We start from the raw sequence: 27,848 nt of genomic DNA, 5'->3' as shown, positions 1-27,848 counted from the left end.
CTGTTTCTCAAATTCTAGATGATCTTCAGAAATCTTCAGAATTGCTCAAAGCTATTAAAGACAAAATCTATAAAAATCATTGTTAAAATATGCTTTTCAACTGTATGTTATCTTTTGACTACATTACAAAAAATGGAGAAATTTAATTTGTTATAATAAAGTTGCTGAAAGCTAGATTCTGAATTGATTATTTTTAAATAGCCTGTTGTAAACAATTATTGTAGACAGGTAAGAACAATGTTAAATATTTTCTTGTTTTTATAACCGCTGTCCAGTTAATCGAATTCTAATCCAATCAGGAAAATTGTATTTTACGCTGACAATGTAATGCATTGCACAAAAAGAGATCTACAGAAAACTGACTTCAACAAAACTAACTGGTTTTTAAAACTTAGGCAAAAAACAATTATCCTGCCTCCTACTAGTAGAAATCTCATTGACATTTTGTCAATTTATTGATCGTATTCCCTCTTCTGTTTCAATCTTTGTCTGCTTCAAAACAGTTCACAGTCTCTCTCAGCATAAACTCAAAACAGTTAAAATCAAATTAAACATTTTGTTTTTTAATAATAGCAGCCCAGTTTTCCTCCCCTACCTTTGTGTATGGAGGGGACCCTTCACAAAATGCTAAGACTCAGACCTGACTTCAGTGTGCACTGAACTGGGCCCGCAGTGTGAAAGGTGGGGCTGAGCCATCTCCTCAGGACTCGTGCCCTTCACCCAGGCCCTACTGAGTGGGAGGAGGCTCAGCAGTAGACAAGAACACAGAGCCTATTTGCCAATGGCTCCCAGGATCTGACGGGTTTGGAGTAGGAACCATGGCATTTTCTGCAGGGCTCAAGCTCTACCTCCCTAATAGATTTCCTCCCCCTATGCAACTTCTGCGGGTGCTCCTAAGGGAAGGTCTTGTCGGGGCCAATACTAATACCCTGGTTTTATATTTTGTTCTTTTTCCTTAAATATCTGTCTGTTCATTATATATGATTATCAATAAATATAATCTACAATCCCATTATCCCTGCACCCAGAACATACCGCTAAATCTTCGATCAGTTTATCTTCAAAGTAATGCTCTTCTGTTTCAATCCAAGACTTTTCATAACCTTGAAGAAAGAGATTGACAGCTCGATGCCTAAAAAGAGAATATTTAAAACAAAACTATTAATCTATAAAAAGAAGATTTGCTCAATATAAATTCATTTTATTCAGAGAATTTTTCAGCTATTACAACAACCACTTGCACAGGGGAGCAATATTTCCTGGTAAGACCTGTAAAAAAATATCCATTTGTTTAATTAAGTCTGCCCTAGAATTTTCACTGATGTCCCCTATTCAAAAGTGTCTGGCATTAAAAACATCTACGCAAACTAGTGTCAGAGTTTAATAAATTATTCCAAGATCTAATCATTCAAGTATCTTTTGAAGCAATTAAAAATAGTAATAGAGAAATACAATCCTTTCAACGATGATGATCTTGTGGGATTACATTAGTGTGTTTCATCTTGACTGTAAAATTTTCATTTAACACTATACTGCTGGGACCACAGCCATGGATGCCTTTTTGTTTGGACTGATGGCCAAGTAATTGTATTTTTAATTTTCATGATTAAATTTGCATATTCAAAATCATAAATTAATTTATTTCAAAATAAGCAAAATTAAATCAATGCAGAGTAAAGTGAATTTAGGACCATGTTTTTATTTCAGAGATACTTGCAAGATAATAAGCAAAAACAAACTTTTCACATTTATAATTGAATCAGTGGAGTACACCTCAATAGAATAATCTTATTAATCCTCATTCATTTCAGCAATCATTTTCAAATGTTTGGGGTGAATGAAGAGTGAAACAGAATTAATAAAAATATACAACTCCAATAGGCATATATGCAGAAACACATTGAACCACTTTTAAAAAGTAAGAATAACTAGTGGCAAAGGTGTCTCAATCCCTATATATAGCAGTAGTTTCCTTTTAGAAGCAGGTACATAAGGCCAAAATCAATCCAATGTGACAGCCCAAACCACTGCCACCTTCCCTGCGGCAGAATCACAGACTCAACCTTGGCAATTGTCATGGCTTTTGTGCTTGATACAGAATTCCCTTTTCCTGACTGAGGCTTGGCAACAGGCCAAATGATCTCTTGGAGAGAGTAGCATGTTGTACAATGGACACACACATTCTAGCAATACTTTTTGCTAGACTGGGCCAAACAGCAATGTGTCTAGGGGCAAATCCAGCCCCTTCCTCCACAGCCACTGAGATTTCTCGGGTCGTGGATTCTGTACTTCTGCTGCACAAGGAGGAGCAGGGACTCTTTGTGCAGCCTGGAGGAGCAGGATGCAGAGGGAAGACATCATGTAGAGAGCTTCCAGGGTGGAATTATGGGAAGATTAGGATTCATTACTATTTGAATAATCCCAGCCCTCTGTCCTGTGACAAGTGTGCACCTAATAATTACTGTGGCCCCACAGCTGATTCATGGCCTGAGAGATTTACTTCCCCTCATGATCATGTAGTGGTTTCTGGGGTGCACAATCCTGTGTTTGGGCCATGAGCTCGAGCACTGCATTTGGATGTAAATGCAGACCAATAGGAAAGAAAATGTATACCAAGAGGAACGTAACAGAAGGATTTACAGAGAAGAGAAAATGCCATGATCAGCTTTTTTCACTTAGCACTTTTAGCAGCTCTTTTCAAAAGACAGACGACAAGAATGTAATAAATCATTGTACATTTTCATTTCGGAGATAAAAACAGAAAACAACATTATAGAACCTGGGTATGTGTATTTCCTTCGTTTGACGCTCGCCACATCATTCTTACCTTGGCAGATTATATAATGGAGCCATTCTAAAGCAGGCCACTACTGCTCTTTTTCTCTGTTTGGACAACAGTTTGTGCCACACTGCCTTTTTGGACCTCTGAGGATGCTCAACCTGGTAGACAAATTACACAATGAAAAATAAACAATGTGTCTTTTCCTTGACTGACTTTTAATAAAAAACTAACCGGGGCACAGTCAGAGAACAGATAACAGAAAGTAACTGGCAAAAATGTTTTCTACACATTATTCAAGTGACCAGACAAATATTATGTGACCCGCATGATTTTCCTCCTTTACTCTTACCCTAACCCTAGGCCATTTGAACTAGAGATTAGTATGTCACTGAGGCCATCTCTCATGTAGTACTGGAATTCAATGAAAAACAAATTATTTTTTACTTTTTTTTTAAAATGTCTCTTTTTATAAGAGCCAGAACAACCTTTTTAATTAAGTTATTTTAATAGTACTAACTACACATGCTGTGGCAGGCAGCATTGAAAAGTGATGAATTTATCTATCTATCCCAATAACCCTGTATCTCCTTCCTTAAGCATGTATCGTCAGGATGAACATAAGGTGATCTAAAACACCTCAGTTTTGCCTGTGAATGCTGGAAACGAACATAGTTAAAATTTTCTCCTAAAACAATTCTTTTATTCTACTCAAAACTACGTAATTCTTACTCAAGAATCGATTTTTTTTCCCCTTTGGACCACCAATTCAGACAGAGTCATCATGCTGTTTGACTGTGCTCCAGTGTACTCAGATTCTCTACCTCCCCACATCATCAAAAAGGACAATGGAAGTTAAGTGTAACCTTAATGAAAGGTTTGATGCTCTCATTCATAATAAAGGAAACCACAGTACTTTGAAATACAAAACAATGAGAACATTTTTAAGGACACAAAATTGAATTTAGGGAATGTAGTTATCAAACAGTATTTTATTAGTTTAGTGACCCATTCAAAATAAATAAAACCCACAAACAACACACCTAGGAGCCGTGAATGGAATCACTTAATTAAACAGGCAAAGAAATTACAGGGCATCCACAGCACAGTGGAGAAGAATTAATCTCAGTGAAAGACAGATTAAATGCCACAGCCCCCTCCAAAAGAATGAGTAAAAGTGAACCAAAGTTGTTATGAGAAAGGGTATGAAATAAATCACTGTATAGCATTCATATTGAGAACCACAAAACAAAACGAAGCCATCAGAGCTATTAATACTCAGCCAAGCACATCCCAAAGTGAAACTCATTATTAATATATTTACAAACTACTATAAAACTCTCTATACTTCCCAAACAGAAAAATCTCTGGCGCATTTTAGAAGATCTCTGGAAGTAATAAAAATAGAAAAAATTAGACATGCACGAAAGAGCAAAACCTGATAGCACCTCTCTGCAGATGAAATATGCAAAGCTTTCAGCATAATGACACCTGGAAAGCACTGGGTTTTGCTGGGCTATAACAAAGTACCATAAAAATTAATGGAACTGATTGTTCCCATGGTTAATATTTTTCACATAAGATTAAAGAAATGGAACTACCCGGTTCAATGAGGGAAGCAAACGTATATGAAATACATAAAGAGAATAAAATACACAAGGCCATATAATGAAACATAATATGAATTTAAAGAGAAATACATTAGAAAATAAGAGAGCAGGGATGTATGCAGACTGGTCAGATTAAAAAAAACACAGATTTCTTTTAGGGCTGAATGGTAAAGGGCAGCTACTGGTGTGAAGGAGTGAGAGGCTCAAATAATGATCTCAGCGGGTCCAAAATAGGATGTGGATTTGGGTTTTACAGTTACTTTAGTGTAGGAGTGTTACAAAAATTTAGTAACAGAGAACTCCAATTCAACAAGGTTCCTTAAATCTCTTGACATCCATGGGACTATTCACTTGTTTAAAGTTAGGCATGTGTTTAAGGGCTTGTGTACACAAACATTTAGTTTGTGGCAAGTTGCAGTACGAATCTACCCTGCACTAGTTTGACATGGAATGTCCACATAGACCCTGCTGATACAACAGTTTGTTAGTGTGCTTTGATCTTCTGTTTCAAAGAGGACTAGATCAAAGTGAATTAACAGATTGTTAAAAGGCAGCAGCAGGGTCCATGTGGACCGTTAGTCCACAGCAAGCTAGTGTGAGGCAGGTTCACACCCCAGCTGGCCATGAATTAATTGTTTGTGTAGATAAGCCCTGAGTAATTTGCTGAAGTGGGACCAGAATTCACATCAACTAGTAGAGTGTTTGCAGGATCAGGCCATAAATGGATACAGATACTAAAGCTAACTAATGTGCATCCTGAAACCAAACTCCTGAACAAAGAGAATTTGTTGCTAGACATTTATGGCCTGTTCCAGTCAACGCTGTACAGACTGAGCGGTGCAATGTACATTTAATGGACCAGAGAATCTGACCATTTATATCTACTTTAAACTGAGAGTGGTAAATTAGGTGGGGGAAATAGACTCTCAAATATAATCCAGTGAATTGTCTCCTAATGTGTGAAGAGTTCATATTTAGAATTTTCAGTTACTCCTCTTGCCTCAGCCAGGAACAGTGAGACTTTAGTGACCACCCAGTCCACCTCAAGATTGGGTGGATATGAAAGTGGTGGAAAGCCACCTTTTCCTCCCTCTTGGGTCCTATACCACGCACAGCTTGACCTCACTAGAGAACCTGGGCTATAGTCTATTATCTATTACAATGTTAATAAAAGAGGTCACATGAGCTTATAATATAAAGCAAAGTACTAGAAAACAAGAGAATATAAATACTGGTTGGATTCTAAGGTGGGAAGATCCCAATGGTGAATTGTGTGACTTTGCACTTGTTGCTCAATCTCCAAGGGCACCATCAACTCAGCTAAAAACAGGAAGAAGACAAGACCTTGAAGAAAACCAAATTTGCATCTGTTATGTTTGCTGCAAAATTTTTTAAAATATTATTGAAAAAACAAGGGAAAGTTATTGTGGTTAAATTTGAAATGATGAAAATTCCAAAACTTTCATGAGAAGTCACTGAGATAAGTCATCACAACCCATCATTTTGAATTATATTGTAATAAAGAAAATTACTTACCCGTAGTTGTTTCTAATAGCTGCCTCTATGATCTCAGGAAATTAGTTACTATAACAGATGCCCACCTTTGGGTCCAATTTTTCAGAATAAAGCTACTGAATACTCTCCTAGTTCTAATTTTAAAGCTACTACACTGCCTCATCAACAAGTAGTATCTACTAAGGAATGGCAATGGTCCCAAATGCCTTTAATAATCAGCTCATTTTCTGAGGAAAGTAATCAAAAATATTGTCAATGTTGCAGGGAAAATAGATGGGTGAAATGGGTGAGTAACTTGGCTCCTAGTATAATAACTACAATAACTTCTGAGAATAAATATTACAGGTATTTTTCCTTTTTTCAAAGGTAATTTTTTCTAATATAACCCTATTCCTGGGATCTAAAAAATGCAAGTAGTGCCCTAATACATGTTGCTATTAAACATAATAATAATAAAACTGAAACCAGAAACAGACATATTTTAATTGCATGTCAACTTAATGAATATATCACTAACAGAAAAAATAACAAGAGCAGAGGATTTTTATGAAGAGAATTATAAAACACTTAACAGATGTAAAAGATCATAGAATCATAGAAATGTGGGACTGAAAGGGACCTCAATAGCTCATCTAGTCCAGTCCCCTGCACTGAGTGAGGACTAAGTATTATCTAAACCATCACTGACATGTGTTTGTCTAACCTGTTTTTTATAAACCTCCAATGATGGAGATGCCACAACCTCCCTAGGCAATTTGTTCCAGTGCTTAAGTACTCTTACAGTTAGGAAGTTTTTTCTAATGTCCAACTCAAAATGCCCTTGCTGCAATTAAAGTCTGTTTCTTCTTGTCCTATTCTCAGCAGTTAAGGAGAACAATTTATCACCCTCCTCTTTAGAACCTCTTACATACTTGAAAACTGTTATGTCCCCCCTCAGACTTCTCTTCTCCAAACTAAATAAACCCAATCTTTCCTCATAGGTTATGTTTTCTAGACCTTTAAGCATTTTTGTTGCTCTCCTTTGGATTTTCTCCAATTTGTCCACATAATTCCTGAAATGTGGTGCCAAGAACTGGACACAATACTCCAGCTGAGGCTTTATCAATGCTGAGTAAGGTAGAAGAATTATTTCTTGTGTCTTGCTTACAACATTCTTGCTAATACATCCCAAAATAATGTTGGGAGGGAGTTGCAACAGAATTACATTGTTGACTCATTTTTTGTGATCCACTATTACCAGCAGGTCTTTTTCTGCAGTACTCCTTCCCATGCAGTTATTTCCCATTTTGTATTTATGCAACCTATTGTTCCTTCCTAAGTGTGTACTTTGTATTTTTCCTGTGCTTTGGATGATTGCTAGTTGTTTAAAAAAAGCTTTGTCCACCTCTTCTTCCTGGTTAGGTGGTATATAGTAGGTCACTACTGTTACATTACCATTCGTTTTTTACCCCTTTTATTCTTACCCAGAGACTTTCAACAGGTCTGCCTTCCTCAACCTCAGTGCACATGTATACATCTTTGATATACAAGACAACTCTACCTCCCCAAACAAGCTGTGCCCTTCTATACCAATATTCCAGTCTCATGAATTACCCCACCCAAGTATCTGTGATGACATTTATGTAATAATTGTGATTGTTCACTAGTATTTCTATTTCTCCCTGCTTATTCCCCATATTTCTTTATCCATATAAAGATATCTAAGACGTTCATTAAATCTCCCGTCCATATTCCCTCTGGTCTCTCCTTCGTCCCTGCTACAACTGTCCATGTTCCCTCCAGATTCTGATCCTTCACCCAGGTCTCCAGGCCCTGGACTCACCTGTGGGCTTGTCTCCCGTTGAACCTAGTTTTAAGCCTACCTCACCAGATTAGCCAGTCTGTATTTGAAGATACTCTTCCCCTTTTTTGAGAGGTGGACCCCACCTCTGCTCGGCAATCCTCGGAACTGCATCCCACAGTCAAGGAAGCCAAAGCCTTCCTGGCAAAACCATCCGCACTCACCTCCAAGACGTGTCTGTCTGTGCCTAGGCCCTTTGCCTGGAAGGATCATGTGAACACCGCTTGCACCCCCAACTCTCTCACCCTCACTCCTGGAGCCTTGCAGTCACTTCTGATCTGCTCAGACTCATATCTCACAGTAACATTAGCGCCTACAGGGATGAGCAGAATGGAGTAGTAGTCAGAGGGCTGGATGATCCTCAGCAATCCTTCCATAATGTCTCAGATACATTCCCGTGGCAGGCAGTACAACTGGGAATCCAGGTCTGGCCGGTAGAGGGATGCCTCCGTCTCCCTTAGAAGGGGTCACTGCCCACCACTATCCTTCATTTCCTCTTGGGAGTGGGGGCTACAATCTTCCCAGTCGTGGGGGTACATAGCTTCTCCACCACCTTTGGTAGGGCAGCATATCAGTTTACCACCTTTTTGGAAGGTGGGTTGGCTTCAAGATGGAGCACTGCCTGCTGCCAGAAGTACCAGGAGCCAGTTTCCTGCCTGTGAAGGAGCAGTTTCCTCCTCCCTGGTGGTGCTACTGCAGTCTTCTCTAGCTAATGACTAATCACAGACGCATCCTAAAAATGCATTAGCAGGGTACGATCTGAAAGAGTTGACCTACTTCTGGAACCAGGATTCAAGCCACGATGCTATCCAAGCAATAATTCTTTGTAATTATATAGAGAACTGTATGTGGTTTACCTGTAACTCTTCCGGACAGAAAGAGATCTGAGATGAGCTACCAACTCTGAAACACCTTTGTGTGCACATTAACATACCCTCTAGTTTCAGGCCTGTGAGAAAACTGCAATGACTGATGCAGTGAGACTGCTATTTAGACATGGTTTCCCTGTATGCAGCTTGACCTATTGTAAAAGCAAAACAAAACACTATGTGGATTTTAGTGTAGGAAACTCAAATAATTTTTCAACATCTAATTCATAAAGAAGGACCTGCCAGATTATGCATGATGACTTGGCCAAACTGTTGGGGTTCATAGGCTGATTAAGGTGAAATATCATCACTCTCTTGGGAAGGAATTTGAGATGAATCTGTAACACTACCTAATTTCTGAAATTTTGCATAAAATCTATCAACTTGCAGGAGAGAAGCCCTCCCTGCCCTTTCAGGGAGCTGTGAGATCCCACCCCTCCCCCAGCCTCGAGTTCAGCAAAGAAAGATACTGCTGGGAGAGTACTCCCAGAAACACAGCCATCAGGAGCAGACACAAGCAGCTGCAGGTGTACGGCTGCACTATAGGGAAAAGAGGGGAGCTGAGACCCAGCTGGACTTACCAAGGTTATCTCAGGACCCAGACGCAAAACTGTGCAGGGAGATGCCCAGTTCTGGGACAACAAGGCCAATCTGGACCCACTCCTTCTCACTAGTCATGGGAGCTTGCGGAAGAAAGAATCTCCTCAGAGGGGCCTCCCAGAAACCTGGCCAGCAGGAGCAGAGACAAGCAGCTGCAGCAGGGACCTTTGGACCCCGATGACCTCATCAGTGCCTGATTGATTATTTCAGTTTTCACTCTGGACATCCTTTTCCCCAAGTGGCCATTAGGTACAACTCCTTCCCTTACAGCCTCCTCACTTTAGCCTTACTCCATCTGCCTTCCTTCTTCCCCTGCTCTTCTCTTTTCTCCAAGTCCCTTTACACCTCACTTCCATGCACCTTCTCCTTTCCTTTGCCTCTTTGTTTAGCGAACATTAAATTTGTCAACCATCATTGTTCATTCTGCTTGTATGGTATATTCCTTTTCTCTTGTCTACTTAGACTGCTCTCTCTTCAGGGCAGAAATTGTCTCTCACTGTGTTTTGTACAGCGCTTCTCACGATTTGTGGAAAACTGACAAGGGAAGCCAAGTGACACAAGGAGAACTCTACAGCCTGCAGAGAATAAGGACAGTAGGAAGGAGTTTTCAAAATAGTTTAGGAACAAAAAGAATCCTGACAATGGTATTGGTCTATTACTAGATGGAAATGATAGAATTATCAATACTAATTCAGAAGAGACAGAAGTGTTCAATAAATATTTCTGATCTGTATTTGGGAAAAAGATGATATTCTCATCATATGATGATGATGATAACAACACTCTTTGCATTCCACTAGTGTCTCCAGACAGCGATAAACAGAAGCTACTAAAGTTAGCCATTTTTAAATAAGCAGGTCTAGATAACTTGTATCCAAGAGTATAAAAGAGCTGACTGAGGAGCTCGCTGGACCGTTAATGCTGACTTTCAATACGGTTTGGAGCACTGGGGAAGTTCCAGAAGACTAGAAGTAAGCTAATGTTGTGCCAATTTTTAAAAAGGGTAACCAGGATGACCCAGGTAATTATAGGCCTGTCAGTCTGACATTGACCCTGGGCAAGATAATGGAGCAGCTGATACAGAAGTCAAGTAAGAAAGAATTAAAGGAGGGTTATGTAATTAATGCAAATTAACATGGTTTATGGAAAATAGTCATGTTAAACTAACTTGATTTTTTTATGAGGTTACAAGTTTGAGTGATAAAGATAATAGTGTAGACATAATATACTTAGACTTCTGTAAGGCATTTGACTTAGTAACACACCTGTTGATTAAAAAACAACCATGTAAAATTAACATGACACACATCAAATGGATTAAAAACTGGCTAACTGATAGGTCTGTAAATGGGGAATCATCATCAAGAAGGTGTGTTTCCAGTGGGGTCCCACAAGGATTGGTTCTTGGCCCTATGCTATTTAACATTTTTATCCATGGAAGAAAACATATCATCACTGAAAGTTTGTAGATGACACAAAAATTGGGGGAGTGGTAAATAATGAAGAAGATAGTCACGGATTCAGAGTGACTTAGATTGCTTGGAAAACTGGGCACAAGCAAACACTGTGTGTTTTAATATGGCTAAATGTAAAGCTATGCATCTATGAACAAAAAATATAAGCCATACTTACAGAATGGGGGACTCTATCCTGGGAAGCAGTGACTCTCAAAAAGATTTGGGGGTTATGGTGGATAATCAGCTGAACATGAGCTTCCAGTGAGATGCTGTGGCCAAAAGAGCTAATGCAATCCTGGGATGCATAAACAGGGGATTCTCAAGGAGGAGTAGAGAGGTTATTTTATCTCTGTATTTGGTGCTGATGCGACCACTGCTGGAATAGTGTGTCCAGTTCTGATGCCCACAATTCAAAAAGGATGTTGAAAGATTGGAGAGGGTTCAAAGAGCCACGAGAATGATTAAAGGATTAGAAAACATGTCTTATAGTCATTACAGTCAATAAATATCTACATGGGGAACAAATATATAATAATGAGCTCTTTAGTCTAGCAGAGAAAGGTATTGTAAGGACCCTGGGATTCATTAAATAAGAAACCAGTGAATGAGTAAGGAATAAAACTTTTATTAAAAACCTAAAGAGCATCCATGCTGAACTAATGTACACAGTTACCCTTTGTTCTCAACCCCTCTGCTTCCAGGGCACATTTCAAAATTCCTAAATTCATAATACTGCCTCTTCTGAGGGAGCCTCTCTAAATTATAATATTTCACAAACATACCTCTAAAGATATAACATGATCCAATGGCTAGAAATTGAAGCTAGATAAATTCAGACTGGAAGTAAGGCATAAATGTTTAATGGTGAGAGCAATTAACCACTGGAACAATTTACCAAGGGATATGGTGGATTCTCCACCTCTGACGATTTTTAAATCAAGACTTGATGTTTTTCTAAAAGATCTGCTTTAGGAATTATTTTGGGGGAAGTTCTATGGCCTAGATTATACAGGAGGTCAGACTAGATGATCACAGTGGTCCCTTCTGGCCTTGGAATCTACAATGGGCCCCAATCTCTATTGGGTTCCCTCAGCACTAAAGTAATGCAAATAATAAAAAATAAATCAGTCAGTAAACCTTTAAACTCATTCACTATGCAAACTCATATTTTTATCTCTAAGTGTAAAGTCTTCCATATTACAAACTGGAAGCATACAGCTCAAGAGGGAGGCTTCCTTTGCTGAACAAAAACTATGTGTAGTGTAAATTATCCACAACACCATCTACTAGCATTGAGGCCTCAGATACCTTTTATTCTTCCATGTCCCATCATTTGAAGTTATGATCTAGGGGCATTGAACTGTACATCTGTCCAGCATATACCCTCATTCTATGAGCTTTCTGGACCAAACTCACCCAGAGATACAAGTGGCAAAAAGTCTACCAATGGTAGAGGGAGAAAGGACAGGTATATGACTTAAGGAAGCCCCCAAAATGGGAGGTACTGCAATTAGGGAATAAGGGGAATGCACTCACTAAACACATCCCCTAGGCACTTTGCCAGTGGGCTTCTATGCAGACCCCGGCAGACATTCTCACTTGAATCCCCACTGGAGTGCAGCAGGACAAACTGGCACTCAACAGTGTAGTCTATACCCATTTCTGTCCTGTCTATTGATTCACAGTTTGTTGAATTATTGATATCAGAACATAGCTTGTGTTGCCAAGCAGTTTGGATAACCAAGAGTTTATGGTATTTCACAGGAAATTTAATTATTTTTAAATGTACGTATATTTACCCAGATTCATTTTACCTGCAGCCCTCACCTGGATTTTGAAAGTTATAACAGATACCCTGTTGATAAAGTATCTCTTTTAAAAGCTATTTGAAAAAACAGTTTATAGTAATTAGTTCCTTAAGATTACAACATGACAAGAAATCTGTTAATAATCTGAATAGCCAAATTTCATATTAATATACAGCTTGTTACCAAAGGTTTGGGCAGTTTGAGATTAAGTATCCTTCTACGTAAAAAATCTATTGGGTCCAGGAAATACTAATGGGGACCAAAATGTACTGATCTTGAGAAACTTGCATATTTTGTTATTTAACACAATGTTCCTAAAATCATAGACCATCAGAAGTCTGTGGAGCATTTATTGGTGGTGAACAGACAGCTGGCTGGTCCAATGGTGCCAGTTAAAAGGCACTAAGAGAGTTTAAAATATACTTTCCTAATAATACTTTTCCAGGCAAACAATTGCTGGAGTTGCTGCAAGGATTTTATGTGATCACGAATGGTGAAGATTGCCAGAAGCTAATCTGTCTATTAAGATATGGTCCATACTATGAAAACATTTGAGATCCTCTGGTCTAAGCAGAGAATTTTTTTTAACCCACAGTTAAGAGTGTGAAACATTACCCGTGATTGCAAATACTTCCCATCATCTGCTTTTTAAAGTAGGATGTTATAGGACTGAAAAAAATCAAACCTGTTCCAGGTGGAAAAGTACATTAGCTATATGCAGAACTCTTTCCACGGTCTTCTCTGGATCTGAAGTATCTTCGGTCCTGTTTGGTAAATCTTTGTAAAGGGCCATCTGCCACCTAATGGCAGGATCCTCGAGCTGCAAGAACAAGATATTTCAAACATAATCTAAACAAATTTCCAAACACAAGGGACAAACAGTTTATGAAGTATTATTAACACTGCTTCTAAGACAACAGAAGGTCTTTTTCTTTTGCTAAACCTTTCCTTTTGAGTGTCTAACTGTAGCAGCCGGTACTGCTGTAATGTGGCACTATTCCTTGAAAAGCAATGGGACGATGTATGCAAATAGAACTACTTGGCTACTGATTTGCTGAAAGTTTGTTGAAGGGGTCTAAAGAGATAATATACCAAGGAGGATGCCCAGTCATTAGGAACAAATCATCACCAGAAGAAAAGGTGAGAAGCATTGTTTATACAGGATGTACAGCAAAATACTATGTTGTAGAGAAACTTTTATATGTTTATATCTCAACATTAAAGAAGAGCTACCAAGAGGGATTTTACAGCTAACTGGCTGGCTGGGTGTCCATCAAAGGGAGCTCTCCCCACTTTATTTATCACACGCCCCCCAAATCACAGACGGTGCACTGGCCAGCCTGGTTCAGGTTGGGTCCACACCAGCCGGGATTTCTTCCTGGAGGTTTAGGAAATAGAATTAATAAGATACATGCAGCTCTAATTTTACTAATAATGACATGAAGAACTAAACAGTACTTTTTACATTTCCAGGGCTACAATGACTTAGAATGCAGGCACATTTTTACCCGACTGATACTGGGAAACCTTCCCGGGAGAGTACATCAGCCACTTTGCTAGTCTCTTTGACTATGTGAAGCCACTTCAGTGCAGCATGGTCAGTCTGCAGGTGGAACCGCTGTCCCCAAATGTATGGGCGTAGCTTCTCCAGAGCATACACAATGGCAGAAAAAGAATGTTACGAGACTGACCAGTGGCTTTCCCTCTCAGAAAGTTTTTTTGCTGAGAAACACAACAGGATGGAATTGTTGAGCTGGTCCTCCCTGCATTAAAACTGCTCCTACACCACGCTCTGACGCATCTGTGGTTACAACAAACGGTTGGTTGGAAGTCCAGGGCTCTCAGTACAGGACCGCCTTAAGCTGGTTAAAGGCTTTCTGACACTTTTCAGTCCACTGAACTGCATTTGGCTGTTTTTTCCTGGTCAGGGCTGGCAATTTGGCTGTCGTGTAGTACAAATCGTCGGTAATACCCAGCCAAGCCCAAGAAGGATTGGACCTGCTTCTTTGACTAAGGGACAGGCTAATTTTGGATAGCATTTACCTTAGCTAGTAGGGGGCTGATAGTACCTTGACCCACATGGTGTCCAAGGTACGTTACCCTGTTTAGGCCTATTTGACACTTTTTGGCCTTAACGGTTAATCCTGCCTCCCTTATACACTGGAAGACAGTTTGGAGGTGTTCCAGGTATTCTGCCCATGAACCTGAGAATATAGCCGCAGCGTTGAGGTAGGCAACTGCAAATTTCCCAAATCCAGCCAGAAGGTTATCTACCAATCTTTGGAAGGTGGCGGGTGCATTTCGCAGTCCGAAAGGGAGCACATTAAATTCATACAGCCCTACATGGGTGATGAAGGCTGACCTTTCCTTGGCCGGGTTATTTAGTGGCACTTGCCAGTACCCCTTAGTTAAGTCTAAGGTGGAGATGAACTGGGCACGTCCCAGTTTCTCCAATAGCTCATCTGTGCGTGGCACTTTATTTATCATAGCTTTCAATAAGACAAGCTTCTTACATGACTTTGGTACATAAATGCCTAAGTCCCATTGACTTTCAATGGGATTTAGGCTCCTAAGCACCAAAGTTGTTTTAAAAATGAGATCTAGGCTCCCAAATCCCTGGGCTCTTGACTTTTTTCTTATGTGCCTAAATTACTTTGAAAATGAGATTCTGGCTCCTAAGTCACATTCATGCTTTTGAAAATTCATTCCAATCATTTCACAAATGTGACAAACACTTGTTCTTTCTCTGTGCCTGAGTTAATGTTAAAAAAACCAAACCCTTCAACTCACTGGGCCAAATCTGCTGTTCCTTGGGGAGGGAGGCAAAAGTGAGTTTAAATCAAATTTGAGCCTTCAGCCCTGGAAAATCTTAGAGCATCTCAAATCTACTGTATGTTGTGTCAGTTTGTAGCTTCTCCTGGGCCAATATGCTCTAGCCACACTTCCCTTCTACGATCACACCCTCTATTCCAGGGACTGCAAAGTAGGGGCAGTGTAGTGTAGTGTCATTGTGGCAACACTTTACCAACCGAGGAACTCCTTTATACTGGGAGTAGTCCAAAAGGGCTGGTTCCTCTTTCTTTATACCCCAAAATGTCATAAAGAGGCCTCAGCATTCTGCAGATTCTGGCCAAGGTACCGGATGGCAGATTACAAATAGAGGAGCTTTTTCAACCTCAATTGTCACATTGTTATCCACTCTGAGCATATCACACTGCTCTACACTGCATCATTTAAGGCAGTGGGGCCCCTGGGGGTCTGCAGACTATGTCTAAGATTTCCAAAGGGATCCGCATCTCCATTCAAAATGTTTTAGGGGTCTGCAAATCAAAAAGGGTAGAAAACCAGTGATTTAAGGTGTCAGTGTGATGAAATAAGAGATTCACCCTAAAGGGCCATGCATTATTATATACCAGATACATACTGTTAATATAAATGTAGCAGCTACCAACTAATCTGAATTTCTGGCAGAACATTTGCAAATAGTCTCTGAGCAAACTAGCTGGATTTTTGGGTGCTTAATTAGGAGTAATATGTAGGCAACAGCAGATAAAGCTGAGACACTTGACAGCCCAGAGAAAGGGTATTCTAAATACACATTGGCTGGTCTTGAACAACTGAAGGGTTCCTGTTAGTTTTATGAAAAAAGAAAAAGAGCATACTTAAATATTGCATTTAAATTACCTTGCCCTGCAGATGAAGATTACTGTGGATAATATCCCTAACTTCATCCTCAGTGTCTTTCTGTGAAGGAAAAATACATTGTATCACATACATCATACAGAACATGTACTTAAATAAAGCAGGTTTCAGAGTGGTAGCCGTGTTAGTCTGTATCAGCAAAAAAACCGATTAGTCCTTGTAGCACCTTAGAAACTAACAAATTTATTTGGACATAAGCTTTTGTGGGCTAGAGCCCACTTCATCAGATGCATAAAGTGAAAAATACAGGAGCAGGTATAAATACATGAAAGGATGGGGGTTGTTTTACCAAGTGTGAGGTCAGTCTAACAAGATATACTTACCAACATGCCTCCAGCTTTCATCCAGATCACATCACATGATCCATTGTTTACAGCCAAGCTCTAAGATACAACCGCATTTGCTCCAATCCCTCAGACAGACACAAACACCTACAGAATCTCTATCAAGCGTTCTTAAAATTGCAGTACCCACCTGGTGAAGTGAAGAAACAGACTGACAGAGCCAGAAGGGTGTCAAGAAGTCACCTACTACAAGACAGGCCAACAAAGAAAGTAACAGAACACCACTAGCCATCACTTACAGCCCCCAACTAAAACCTCTCCAGTGCATCATCAAGGATCTACAACCTATCCTGAAGGACGATCCCTCACTCTCACAGACCTTGGGAGACAGGCCAGTCCTCGCCTACAGACAGTCCCCCAACCTGAAACAAATACTCACCAGCAACTACACACCACACAACAAAAACACCAACCCAGGAACCAAACCCTGCTACGAATCCCGGTGCCAACTCTGTCCACATATCTATTCAAGGGACACCATCATAGGACCTAACCATATCAGCCACACCATCTGGGGCTTATTCACCTACACATCTACCAATGTGATATATGTCATCATGTGCCAGCAATGCCCCTCTGCCATGTACACTGGCCAGACCGGACAGTCTCTACGCAAAAGAATAAATGGACACAAATCTGACATCAGGAATCATAACATTCAAAAACCAGTAGGAGAACACTTCAATCTCTCTGGTCACTCAATAACAGACCTAAAAGTGGCAATTCTTCAACAAAGAAACTTCAAAAACAGACTCCAATGTGGAACTGCAGAACTGGAATTAATTTGCAGACTGGATACGATCAGATTAGACCTGAATAAAGACTGGGAATGGTTGGGTCATTACAAAACCTAACCTTAATTTCCCCATTACTAATTTCTCCCTACTGTTACTCACACTTTCTTGTCAACTGTCTGTAATGGGCCACTCTCTTACCACTTCAAAAGTTATTTTTCCTCTGTTGGTATCCTGCTGTTAATTGATTTATCGTGTTAGACTGGCCTCAGACTTGGTAAAGCAACCCCCATCCTTTCATGTATTTATATCTGCTCCTGTATTTTTCACTTCATGCATCTGATGAAGTGGGCTCTAGCCTACGAAAGCTTATGCCCAAATAAATTTGTTAGTCTCTAAGGTGCCACAAGGACTCCTCATTGTTTTTAAATAAAGCAATTACTTGTGTCAAACAGGGACGTTCTAGGCTATGCATATCATGTTACGGAGCATTCTCTAGGGATTAAGATGGGGTCAGAACTCCAGGATTCTATTCCCAACTCAACTGTGCTGACCTACGCAGCTGATAGCCACTATGTATCTCAGTTTAACAAACTGTACACTGGGGATAACAATATCTGCCTATCCAGCGGGCAGGTGGTGAAGGTTAAGTATTATTCATATCAAGTACTTTGATATCCTCAGATGAAAAGCACTGTATAAATGTAAAGTATTATTTTGATGATGTGTTGTTCAAACACTGGGCAAGATTGTGACTTTCACCCTTCTCTAACGGTGACTTAAAGGGAGCTGCATACCAGCTGAAACTCCTGAACATATTTTGTTGGAGACTGGTACAATAACTGTAAGAATTTGGAAAGCAAGAGCATAAGGTGGCCCCTACATACACCCTTTCACTGGTGTATGCTTTCTTTGCATCTGCACAGACCCAGCTGTTCTTGTCAGTGTGGAGGAAGGAGAGGCATTGGACCCTCCTTGTTGCTACTCTCTTTGGGGTGTCTAGCACCACTGTCCACATTGGTCCCCTCTCCTCTTAATTTTTTACACACCAGGAGTGGAAAGACCAGGCTTGTGTCTGGACCCTGCACCAAGTGCAACTGAAAATTGAGGTAAGGCTCCCGGGGCCTACCTCTTAGGTATCTGGGCATGGCTGACAACATTCTAGCTCTCTGGGAGTAGGTCTAGATGTCATCATTTATATCTGCAGCTACATTTATATCTACCCATAGTCATTCAGCCCGCTGCACAATAATCTGCATTAAAATCATCATCATCATCATCAATACAGTCTGGAAACTTTTGCCCAAATCGGTGTAATGAATGGTAACATATGGAACTCTTTGTTGCCCACTCACCACTAAACAGAAGGAGGGTCTTCTCAGACTTGAGTTCCCTTCCCCTCATTAAAAACCTGTCATTTTTAAACAGCATAGCTGTCTGAATGACATAAAAGCATTGTAGCTTCACTAAATTGTGATCATACTGCCAAACAAAGCTACTTGACTGTGGAATCATTCCTAGAAGTACCATCTGTATGACAGTGAAACCTCTAGGTGAATATAAAACTATGTAACCAATTGGGAGTGGTGAAAGTAGTACTGTATTTGGGAATCGGTTATGTTAGTATATTTATAGTTTCTATCTGTATTTCTAACTAACCAAAGTTTGTTAATATCTATTACTGGCAATTTTTCATGAAAAAAAAATCAAACGAGAAATAACCCTAACCCTAAGCTAGAAAAAATACACTTAAAAAAGCAACATATCCAAAAAACATTTTTTTCAGCAAATCAAAATAAAATTAAGTGGTGTAAATAAATAACCATGGTGTTCATCCATGATAGTTTTTTACATAAGACTGTACTGTACACTACTCAGTTATCACTGGTAATCCTTACAATTATGTCCACAAATCAACATTAAAATAATAAAAAATATGTTAAAGACAGAACAGGTTTTAATGCTTTGCATTTAATTTTAGTCATAATTTCTTACTCTTTTGTCTGCAGGGTTGCAAAGACAGAACTCTCTCTATTCAGCCCCAAGAAAAGAGTTTGAGAATGTCTCACATTTCTTACCGATCAGTTCTGGAATGCTTTCATAGTCCTCTAAATTGAGTTTCATCTAATCCTTTTAAGCATGATCACTAGGGCCTGATCCAAACCCCACTGTGGTCAATCAAAAGACTCAATGGGCATTGGGGTCAGACCCTGAGGGTAGAGGGGATTAAACCAAGGAAAAGCAGGGAAATCTCACAGGACTCTGTTAGAGGAATAGTGTAATGTCACTTTTCCACTGCCCCAGATCTAGGAAAAAAAACAAACAAACACATGAAGAGGACCTACCATGCTGAATCTGTTTTTGGCCAGTGCAATTAACTCTTGGTCTCCGGGTGCACAAATATTTAGACCAATAGGTAGTAATCTCTTCAGTGCTGCTACAATGAGAGATGTCTGTACAGAATATCGGTCCCCTTTTCGCTTCATTTTCTTTCTCTCCTGATCAGAAACAGCTCCCTAGAGCATATAACAAACAGATACTCTATTATTATTATTAAATATTTACTCCTGCAATGACATTTTAATTTACATTTTTCTACTGTTGCCTAGTTCTGACTATTTCATTACCACCTATCCAGCTCCATCCTCATCCAAAGGTATTGCTCACTATGCTACACTGTCTTGTGTTTCATGCAAATACTTCATAAACATGAATACTTCCTAGAACAGCTGTCTTTTGACTTGACCCACACACTCATTTCCCTTCCTATATGTGACTGGACGCCGTTCTTCAAGAGACATACTTGTCAATAGTTCTTTTATGTCTTTCCTCTTTGCAAACATGTGACATTTCCAAGTTCCAGTCTCTGAGTCCTGCCTTCTCTGTTTTTGTTGCTGTTTGTTTAAATACCACTACCTTTTGTAGGGGAATCACCATAGTTTAGAACACCACTGAGTTCTGGCTGAAAAAGTGATGACAGTAAACAAAAGTGTCGGATGGAACCATGGAAAAAATTAAAGTAGCTGTAGCAGAATTTTCTGAACTGAACACTAAAAATCATAAGCACATTTCTTCATAAAACACAGCATTGTCTTCTGGACTGAACACAGTATTGAGAATCAGACATTCCAGTGCCAGTTCTGCCACCGGTTTACACGCTGTCTCAAAGGACTTACTTCGGTTTACATCAGTGTAAAGTAGACCAGAATGTGGCCTTCCTCAGCACGGGGGTGTTTTCAAAATGAATTCATTAACATTCATTTCATGCTTCGAGTATGTAAAGTGTTATATAAATGCTGAGTATTATTTTAATTATAAATCAAAAAGTGGAGTTGTGATTGGCTTTTGTTTGATGAGATTTTGCCATGTAGGAAACAGCAAGGACATATGCAATTAGTAGGTCATAGAAGCTGGATTGTTTAGCTGTCTGGAATTTCAAAGAATCATGTGCATTTCAAAAGACCACATTCAATAGTTTTCTCCTGTTTGAAGACAAACACACAAAGGGATACATGAAAAAATAAGCTAATGGGTGAAAAATAAGCGATTGTATGAAATGTTTGACTATATATATATGTGAAAAATACAACTTGATTAATTAAATTCGATGTTTACTAGTTGATATGCAGCTTTTTCAAAAAGAACCCTTTGAAGTGACACTTATTTAAGTGACTAAAAAGGAAATGGAGAATAAAATATACTGTTTCATCATAATAATGCCTTGTCTGAATCGGGGTTGACAGATGAAAAGCTGTGCATCCAGTTTCATGTACTCAGAGTATACTGGTACATTTAGAAACTTCTGACACTTCCAGAGCAATTTAACTCTGCTGTAACTGAGAGAACCCGTTCACATTTACATGTTTGACCACAACGTAGTCAATGGGGTGGCATGGGTACGACTGAGATCAGAAATTGACAATTTCTGGGAAAACTTGTTCACATACATTAAGTTTTTCTGTTATAAAACAAAAACTATAAAATACAGGATAAAACTGTATAGTTATGCTTAACAATTAGACAATATCAGTCTAATATTTCTACTTTACTAATTAAGGGGCATTAACATATACTGAGAATGGGAGACAAGAGGACAAAGTATGTAAAATATCCTGGAAACAGAAACTGGGTTTTAAAATATATTGACTGTGTGTCCAAGGAGATCTGACTGACCCAAGCAAGTAGATGCACATGCTGTCAGTAGAGGTGATAGAGGGTACACTATCAGCATTTCTCCAGAGAAGACAGGGTATTTGGACATTTTATCTGATTGAGTGAGGAGAGAAGATGAAGGAAGATCACTAAGAGGCATAGGAAAACAGGATCATACAAATTGCCATATTGGATTAGACTAGCGGTCCATCTACTCTGGTGTCCTGTTTCTGACATTGGCAAATATCAGATGCTTGAACAAAAAATGCTAGAATCCAAGGAAAGGATAAATATGTAACAACCTACAGGGAGGAAAGGGGAAGTTAAATGAAAAGTTAAGTTAAAAATTTTGTTTCTATTCTCTGTTCAGGTTCTGATGCAGCCCTCCTCACTGTTGTATCTCAGCACCTTGCAGAAGTGCATTAAGTGATGTGACTAGCAGTTGTCAGATGTGACGCTTTCTGTCTTCCCTGTATTTTCTCTCCCAGGGGAAAATTATGTGAGGTTTTACTGGATGGGGAGGAGTGTTCACGGTTTTTTTTTAAATATTTAATGTCATGTTTGTTATTGAGGACCATGTCAAAGTAGTGAACCTTGCACTTGGACCAGAAAGCTGGGATGTTTGTGGGAATTCATTCCATAGCCTTGGCCTGGCCCTGGAAAAATCTCTATCTCCTGCACCATGAGCTGATTTTCCTGATCCCCCTAGTTAGTGATTTGCTTATGCCTTTAAGGATGAGGGATTATGTCCTTTATGCTAGGGACGAAGAGTCTCCCTGAGTTCTGCTCAGCACAGGACTCAAGGGCTGGGGAAGCTAAGGAGGCATTATACCATCTTTCTAAATCTCCCTCTCTCCCCTCCCCACACGAGTCTGGCTGCTCCAAGCTGTGGCCAGCTGAAATGCCTGCTCTCTCTTACCTTCATCCTGGTAACTACAGATATTCCCTGTAATTATAGTGGGGAATAACTCTAGAAATGGAAGACACACACACACGCACACACACTTTGCCCACTGTAGTAGGCACAATTGCATTCCATCATGCACCAGTGGCCAGATCCTGCATTGTTTGCCTACCCAAAACTCCTGTGGACTTCCATGGGATGTTGGAGTGCAAAACAATTAAGGATCAGGTCCAATACCAGGAAAGAAGATGGATCAACTACTGTGGTATGTGCAGCCAGTGATATAATAATCACATGGCCTTTAAGCACACCTGATATTTCCATCCACTCTAGCCAAAGCAAGTAGCAGCAGCACAGTGCACCTTCAGCACTACTGGAAGGACCATCATAAATGGCAGGACCCTGAAAGTTCACAGGAACATTGAATTTAAGGGGTTATAAATGCGGACACTTGCCATTAAAACCTACAAAGCTAAAACACTAAGAGGAGAGAAAGCAAGATGGGATAACAATATTTACACTTTGCAGCTTATTGTACCTTAGACATCTTGGATTTGGTGTCAGTAATAAGGAAAGACATGTTGTTGATTTCATTCTGTACCACAAAATTCTGCTCTTCCCTTTTGAAATTCTGAAATGTTACACAGGAGATTTCAGTTAAAAGCACTTATTACATGTGAGAAATCTGTCCGTACAAGTCTTAAATAATAAATATGGGTTCACTGGAACTCTGTAGATTCCACAAAGTTACAGTTTCTACGTTTTTAATGGATTCTTGAGAATGTGTTAAATTCTGGCATTATTTACATTGCACAAATCTCAGATTTTTATCCACTCTGAACATAAAGTGGATCTACAAACAGACATCCCCTTTTAAATGAAAGATGTATTTTTATTCTCGGAAGGGTCAGGTGCATCTTTGAAAATCTACTAGGGAAAAGAGAAGGAAGGCAAAGAACTACTAGGAGCGAATGATGTCAAAAGATACGATTGAAATTTTAGCCACAGTGCTTAGAAAGCTCTTCAGAAACTATTGTTGTGCAGAAGAATCTGATTGTGCAATATAATTAATTTGTATAAATGAAGTGAGCATTTTTATATCTGAAGTGAGCTTTAATTTCAATATTTTTTCTCTAACACCTAAGGAAATATAATTTGCAATATGATATTAACATTTACATCTGAGCACAATATTTCAATAACATGACTCACTGAACTTGAACTTGCCCCTTTTCACATATGCAATAAGACTGCCATTACCAGCTTCTTGAACTGACAAATTCTGTTTTTGGTGGTTGTTGTTTTTTAAATGCACTTTTCATTGTGAACAACAGCCCACTGTGGATATTTGAAATTCCAGCTGTTAGTTGTGATGAATCACATAAACCAGCAGTTCTCAACCGGGATCCGCGAGCCCTTTCAAGGAGGCTGCAGGGCCCTGCAGCTGAAACCCAGTCCCCGAGTCCTGGCGACCCACGCAGGGCTGAAGCCGGGAGGCGCGGGGCTGAATCCCCGAGCCCTGGTACTCCATGTGGGGCATAAGCCCTGAGCCCATGGGCAGAATTGGGAACATGGAGGGCATTGCCCTCCCCCCAAACTGCAGCGCAAGAGCATGGCAGTCCCGGGGGCAGCTCCACACCTCCCCCCACCCCCGATCTCCTCTCCCTGCTCCCTGGCCAGGTCGGAGGTGGGAAGCCGGAGCCAGGTAGTGCGGGACAGCTGCTGCTCTGGCTGGTGCCATGGAGCAGGCAGCAGCAGTGTTTCTTTTCTCCTGCTGGTGCTCCGGGTTGAAGCTGCTCCTCAGCTCTCAGCCCCATTTGCTCCTGCAAAGGCAGCCGGTAAGAGCCACCCAGGTGGGGAGACCCAGCTCTGTGGCTGGCAGACCCCTCCAGGAACAGGGACCGCAGGGGAGCCCTCCCTCCACACAGCCCCTAGCTACCCCCCTCCCTGCCCCCTGAACTACCCCCCTGCCCGCACACAGCACCTAGCTACCTCCTCTCTGCACCCACAGCCAGTGTTCCCTCTAATTTTTCCCACCCATGTGCGGAATGAATTTTGTTATGTGTACCAATATGGAGGTGATGTGTGACACGTCACCTTCATATTGGTGCACATAAAATTCATGTGGCGGGGGTGGGGCTGAGGGGTTCTTGTGGGAGGAGGCTCAGGGCTGGGGCAGAGGGTTGGGGCTGCAGGATAGGACCCACCAGGTCTGGGCCGGGGGAGGGCCGGCTGGGCTGCGCCTGGGCCCGATCCAGCTGCGGCTGGGTCCGGGCCGCTCCGGGCTGCAGGGTGAGTTGGGGTCAGGGGAGGGGCACTCCTCCCCTGGCAGGTCCCCGGGCGGGTTCCCTAAGTGCCTGTGCGGCGCTAAATAGGCTGCTGTGCGGCCGTGCAGCTTACAGGGAACTTAGCCCACAGCTACCCGATGTGTACACAACTCCTAGCTACCACATCCCTGCACTGTGTGCTACCCCCGTGCCTGCACACAGCCCCTAGCTACTCCATCCCTGCACCCTAAGTTGTTTTCAAACTTTCTAAGCTAAGCCCCACAACTTTGAGTTATGATTTTTGGTTGTGTCTCCCCCCAACCCAGAAAGGCTGGGTGGCCTGATGAAGTGAGTCGGGGGTGGAGGTGGCGCTCCCTCCCTGGACCGGACCATGTGGAAGTGGCTCGAGCCCCACTGGCCCCTGCCCTCCCAAAACAGAAGTCAAACTATGCCTATGCCCAAGGCCCCTGCCCTGAGGGCCCCTCCCCCCCACTGGGCCCAGGAATTTTTATAGCATGTGAAGGGGGGCCTCAGAGAGAAAAAGGTTTAGAACCCCTGACATAAACCACATGGTTTTACTTCTGTCCTCTGGCTGAACTAGCGTAATTTTTATAATTTGGAAGAAGGTTTAAGGAAGCCACTTTGTCTTTTAATCTCCTGTAGAGGTATCAGTTGATAGAGAGGCATCATATAAACAGGATTAAGGAGTTTTAGAAAACTAAACACTTTCTACTCTTGCCAACACTAAGTTTGGCTCCAAACATCCTGCCAAAAAAGTCTGATTACTGTAAAATATATAACCCGAGTGCAGAAATTAAATTAAATTTTGTCTTGTGACATTCACACAAAGCCATTGTGTTTACTGAACTATAATTCTATGTCACTAAATAAATGCATGTGTATACATGGTCCAAGCTGTGTAAGTTGCCATCAGATCTTTATCTAACTTATTTAATTAACTCTGTGCCATGGCTCTAGTGAGGGATATTTGGAACATTGGATAGTATTTTGTACAACAGGGAGGCAATCTCACACTATTAGTGTGAATGATAGAGTATGTAAGCTTCCAAATTCACTCTGTGAGCATTCATGAGAGTGAAACTTGATCACTGAAACATTCAAAGGAAGTGAGCACAAAAATAGATGCAAGCACAGCCAAAGTAAACTCATTTTAAAGTTTGTGTGAGTATTCACAAAATTGTTCTCTTTATTCTCTAAGCTCTAATGATATGACAGATTTGAATTATATAGATAGGAACATTGTAGATAGATATAAAAATACAATGTTATTATTAGGGCTGGCTGGAAAACAGGAGTATTTTGTGAAAACTTTTCAGGTTTCAATATTTGCTTTTGTTCTACACCAGGACAACACCAAGACCCTTTGGAAAAACAGAGCAAGATAGATAAGAATATTTGATAGCCCAGTGATTATGGCACAACCCTGAAATATCAGACACTCAGGTTCAAGTCCCTTCTGTTCCTGATTCAGAACACGCATCTTTGTGAAAAGTTTCAGTTTTTACAAATTAGCATTTTCCAACAAAAAATGTTTTCATCGAAAATTTCCAACCAATTCTAGTAATTACACATGTATTGAATTCAAATATTAGAAAGTGTTCATATTGAAAAAAATCATGTAGCCTTGATTAAGCACTATAAAATACTACAACAAAACTTATATATATTTTACCTTAGCTATTTTTGTTCATTTTACATCAAATATTGTAGTTGAAAATAAAAAGATTTTACAAAATATGCTGTTCAGTTTGCACACCTTAAATGATTTTCCACATAATAAAATAACTAGCTAACCTAGCTAAACTTTGATGCAAACCTCCAAGGCATAAAATCAATTACTGATGGCAATGACTTTGCTATACTCCACTGCTTACCTGCAGGCAAACAAACTTTCTAAACTCAATCAAAAGTCTTTACATTTGAAAACTCTGACAGATTACAATAAAGCGTAAACTTATCCAGTTTCCATTTCAAATATGAATTATATTAGATAAAGGATTGTTGCCTCACATTTACATAGTGGAATGGCATAAAATGCAAATAGCATCACAATTAGATAAAAAATAATTGCCTAGATATTATCATACTGGTAATTCTGTCTATCTTAGGTTTTTCTACAGTGAGCATCACTAGAGTACCTGATCCAGCAAAGAACTTAAATATGTGTGTAAGTTTAAGCATGTGAGCAATCCCTTTTAACTGGCATGTTTAAAGTTATTAACATACTTATATGTTTTGCTGACTCAGCGCCTAATTGTTGAACAGGTATTTAGGCTGTGCCTGGTGGGCTGCATAGATAATGTTAGTTAAAATACCTCTAAGTACAGAAATGCTACAATACTATCACTCAGACTTGCAGGACTGTGGTTATAGTGGGAAATGCAACTACATAAAGATGACACTTCTTCACTCGCCTATTCCCTGTGAGTGTTCAGTCTCATCTTATTTTATTAGCAGTTTTCTTTTAGTAATTTTACTGCTTTTTACTCTTGCACACATTGTGAGCCGCGTTCTATTCTAAAGCACGTATCATCAGTGAAGTTCATAGCTTAATTCTTAATGCACAATCTTTGTTGCTGGTGCTGGTATACAAGCCAGAAAAAAACCAGGTTGAGATCCCAGGACGAGTTTTACAGGAATGGCATTAAGAGGAAATCCCCTAACTTGCAATTTAGTGAACCTCAGCTTGAAGTCACCAAGGGTATGTCTATACTGCAGTTAGATACCCATGGGTGGCCTGTGCCAGCTGGCTCGGGCTCACATGGCTTGGGCTGCAGGGCTGTTTAATGCAGTATAGACGTTCCAGCTCAAGCTGCAGCCTGAGCTCTGGAACCCTCCCACCTTACAGGGTCCTAGAGCCCAAGCCTGAGCCCAGACACCTATATGGCAATTAAACAGCCCCGCCGCCTGAGCCTTGCAAGCCCAACTCAGCTGTCACAGGCCAGCCGCGGGTGTCTAGCTGCAGTGCAGACATACCCTAAGAGGCAAACATGGAATGCCAGGACGTCTTTTTCAGAGCATAACCCTGATTTAAAACATGCTGAGCTATTTGTCTGTCTGCTCTGTGCACAGAAGTCCCATTGGCTTCAGTGAGACACCTTCTCATGCAGAGCAGTTACTGAAATGGCAAAATAAGTGAAATGCTTTCCTTTGAATTCTGTTAAAGAAACAGAAATCTGCAATGCAGCGTTAAGTCAGTGGAAGTAAAGTTACACATTCTCTTCAAAGAACTTCTAGATTTCAAGT

At 40.4% G+C, this 27,848-nt stretch overlaps 1 protein-coding gene across 1 annotated transcript in view; it reads right to left on the bottom strand.

Annotated features, from left to right (window-relative positions):
- The window catches only part of RYR2 (ryanodine receptor 2), a 527,178-nt gene that overhangs the window by 116,057 nt on the left and 383,273 nt on the right, over positions 1–27,848 (bottom strand). The window contains exons 72-78 of the mRNA XM_065401458.1: positions 22,853–22,945; positions 19,604–19,774; positions 16,163–16,222; positions 13,164–13,298; positions 4,111–4,167; positions 2,828–2,940; positions 1,036–1,132 (exon numbers count right to left, since the gene is read on the bottom strand). Of these exons, the coding sequence (XP_065257530.1) occupies positions 1,036–1,132; positions 2,828–2,940; positions 4,111–4,167; positions 13,164–13,298; positions 16,163–16,222; positions 19,604–19,774; positions 22,853–22,945 (726 nt within the window). The remainder of the gene's footprint in view (positions 1–1,035; positions 1,133–2,827; positions 2,941–4,110; positions 4,168–13,163; positions 13,299–16,162; positions 16,223–19,603; positions 19,775–22,852; positions 22,946–27,848) is intronic.

Source organism: Emys orbicularis, chromosome 3 (genome assembly GCF_028017835.1).
Source record: "Emys orbicularis isolate rEmyOrb1 chromosome 3, rEmyOrb1.hap1, whole genome shotgun sequence".
NCBI classification, from domain to species: Eukaryota; Metazoa; Chordata; order Testudines; family Emydidae; genus Emys; species Emys orbicularis.
Note: the sequence above shows the minus strand (reverse complement) of the source record. Positions and strands in the feature narration are given on the sequence as shown.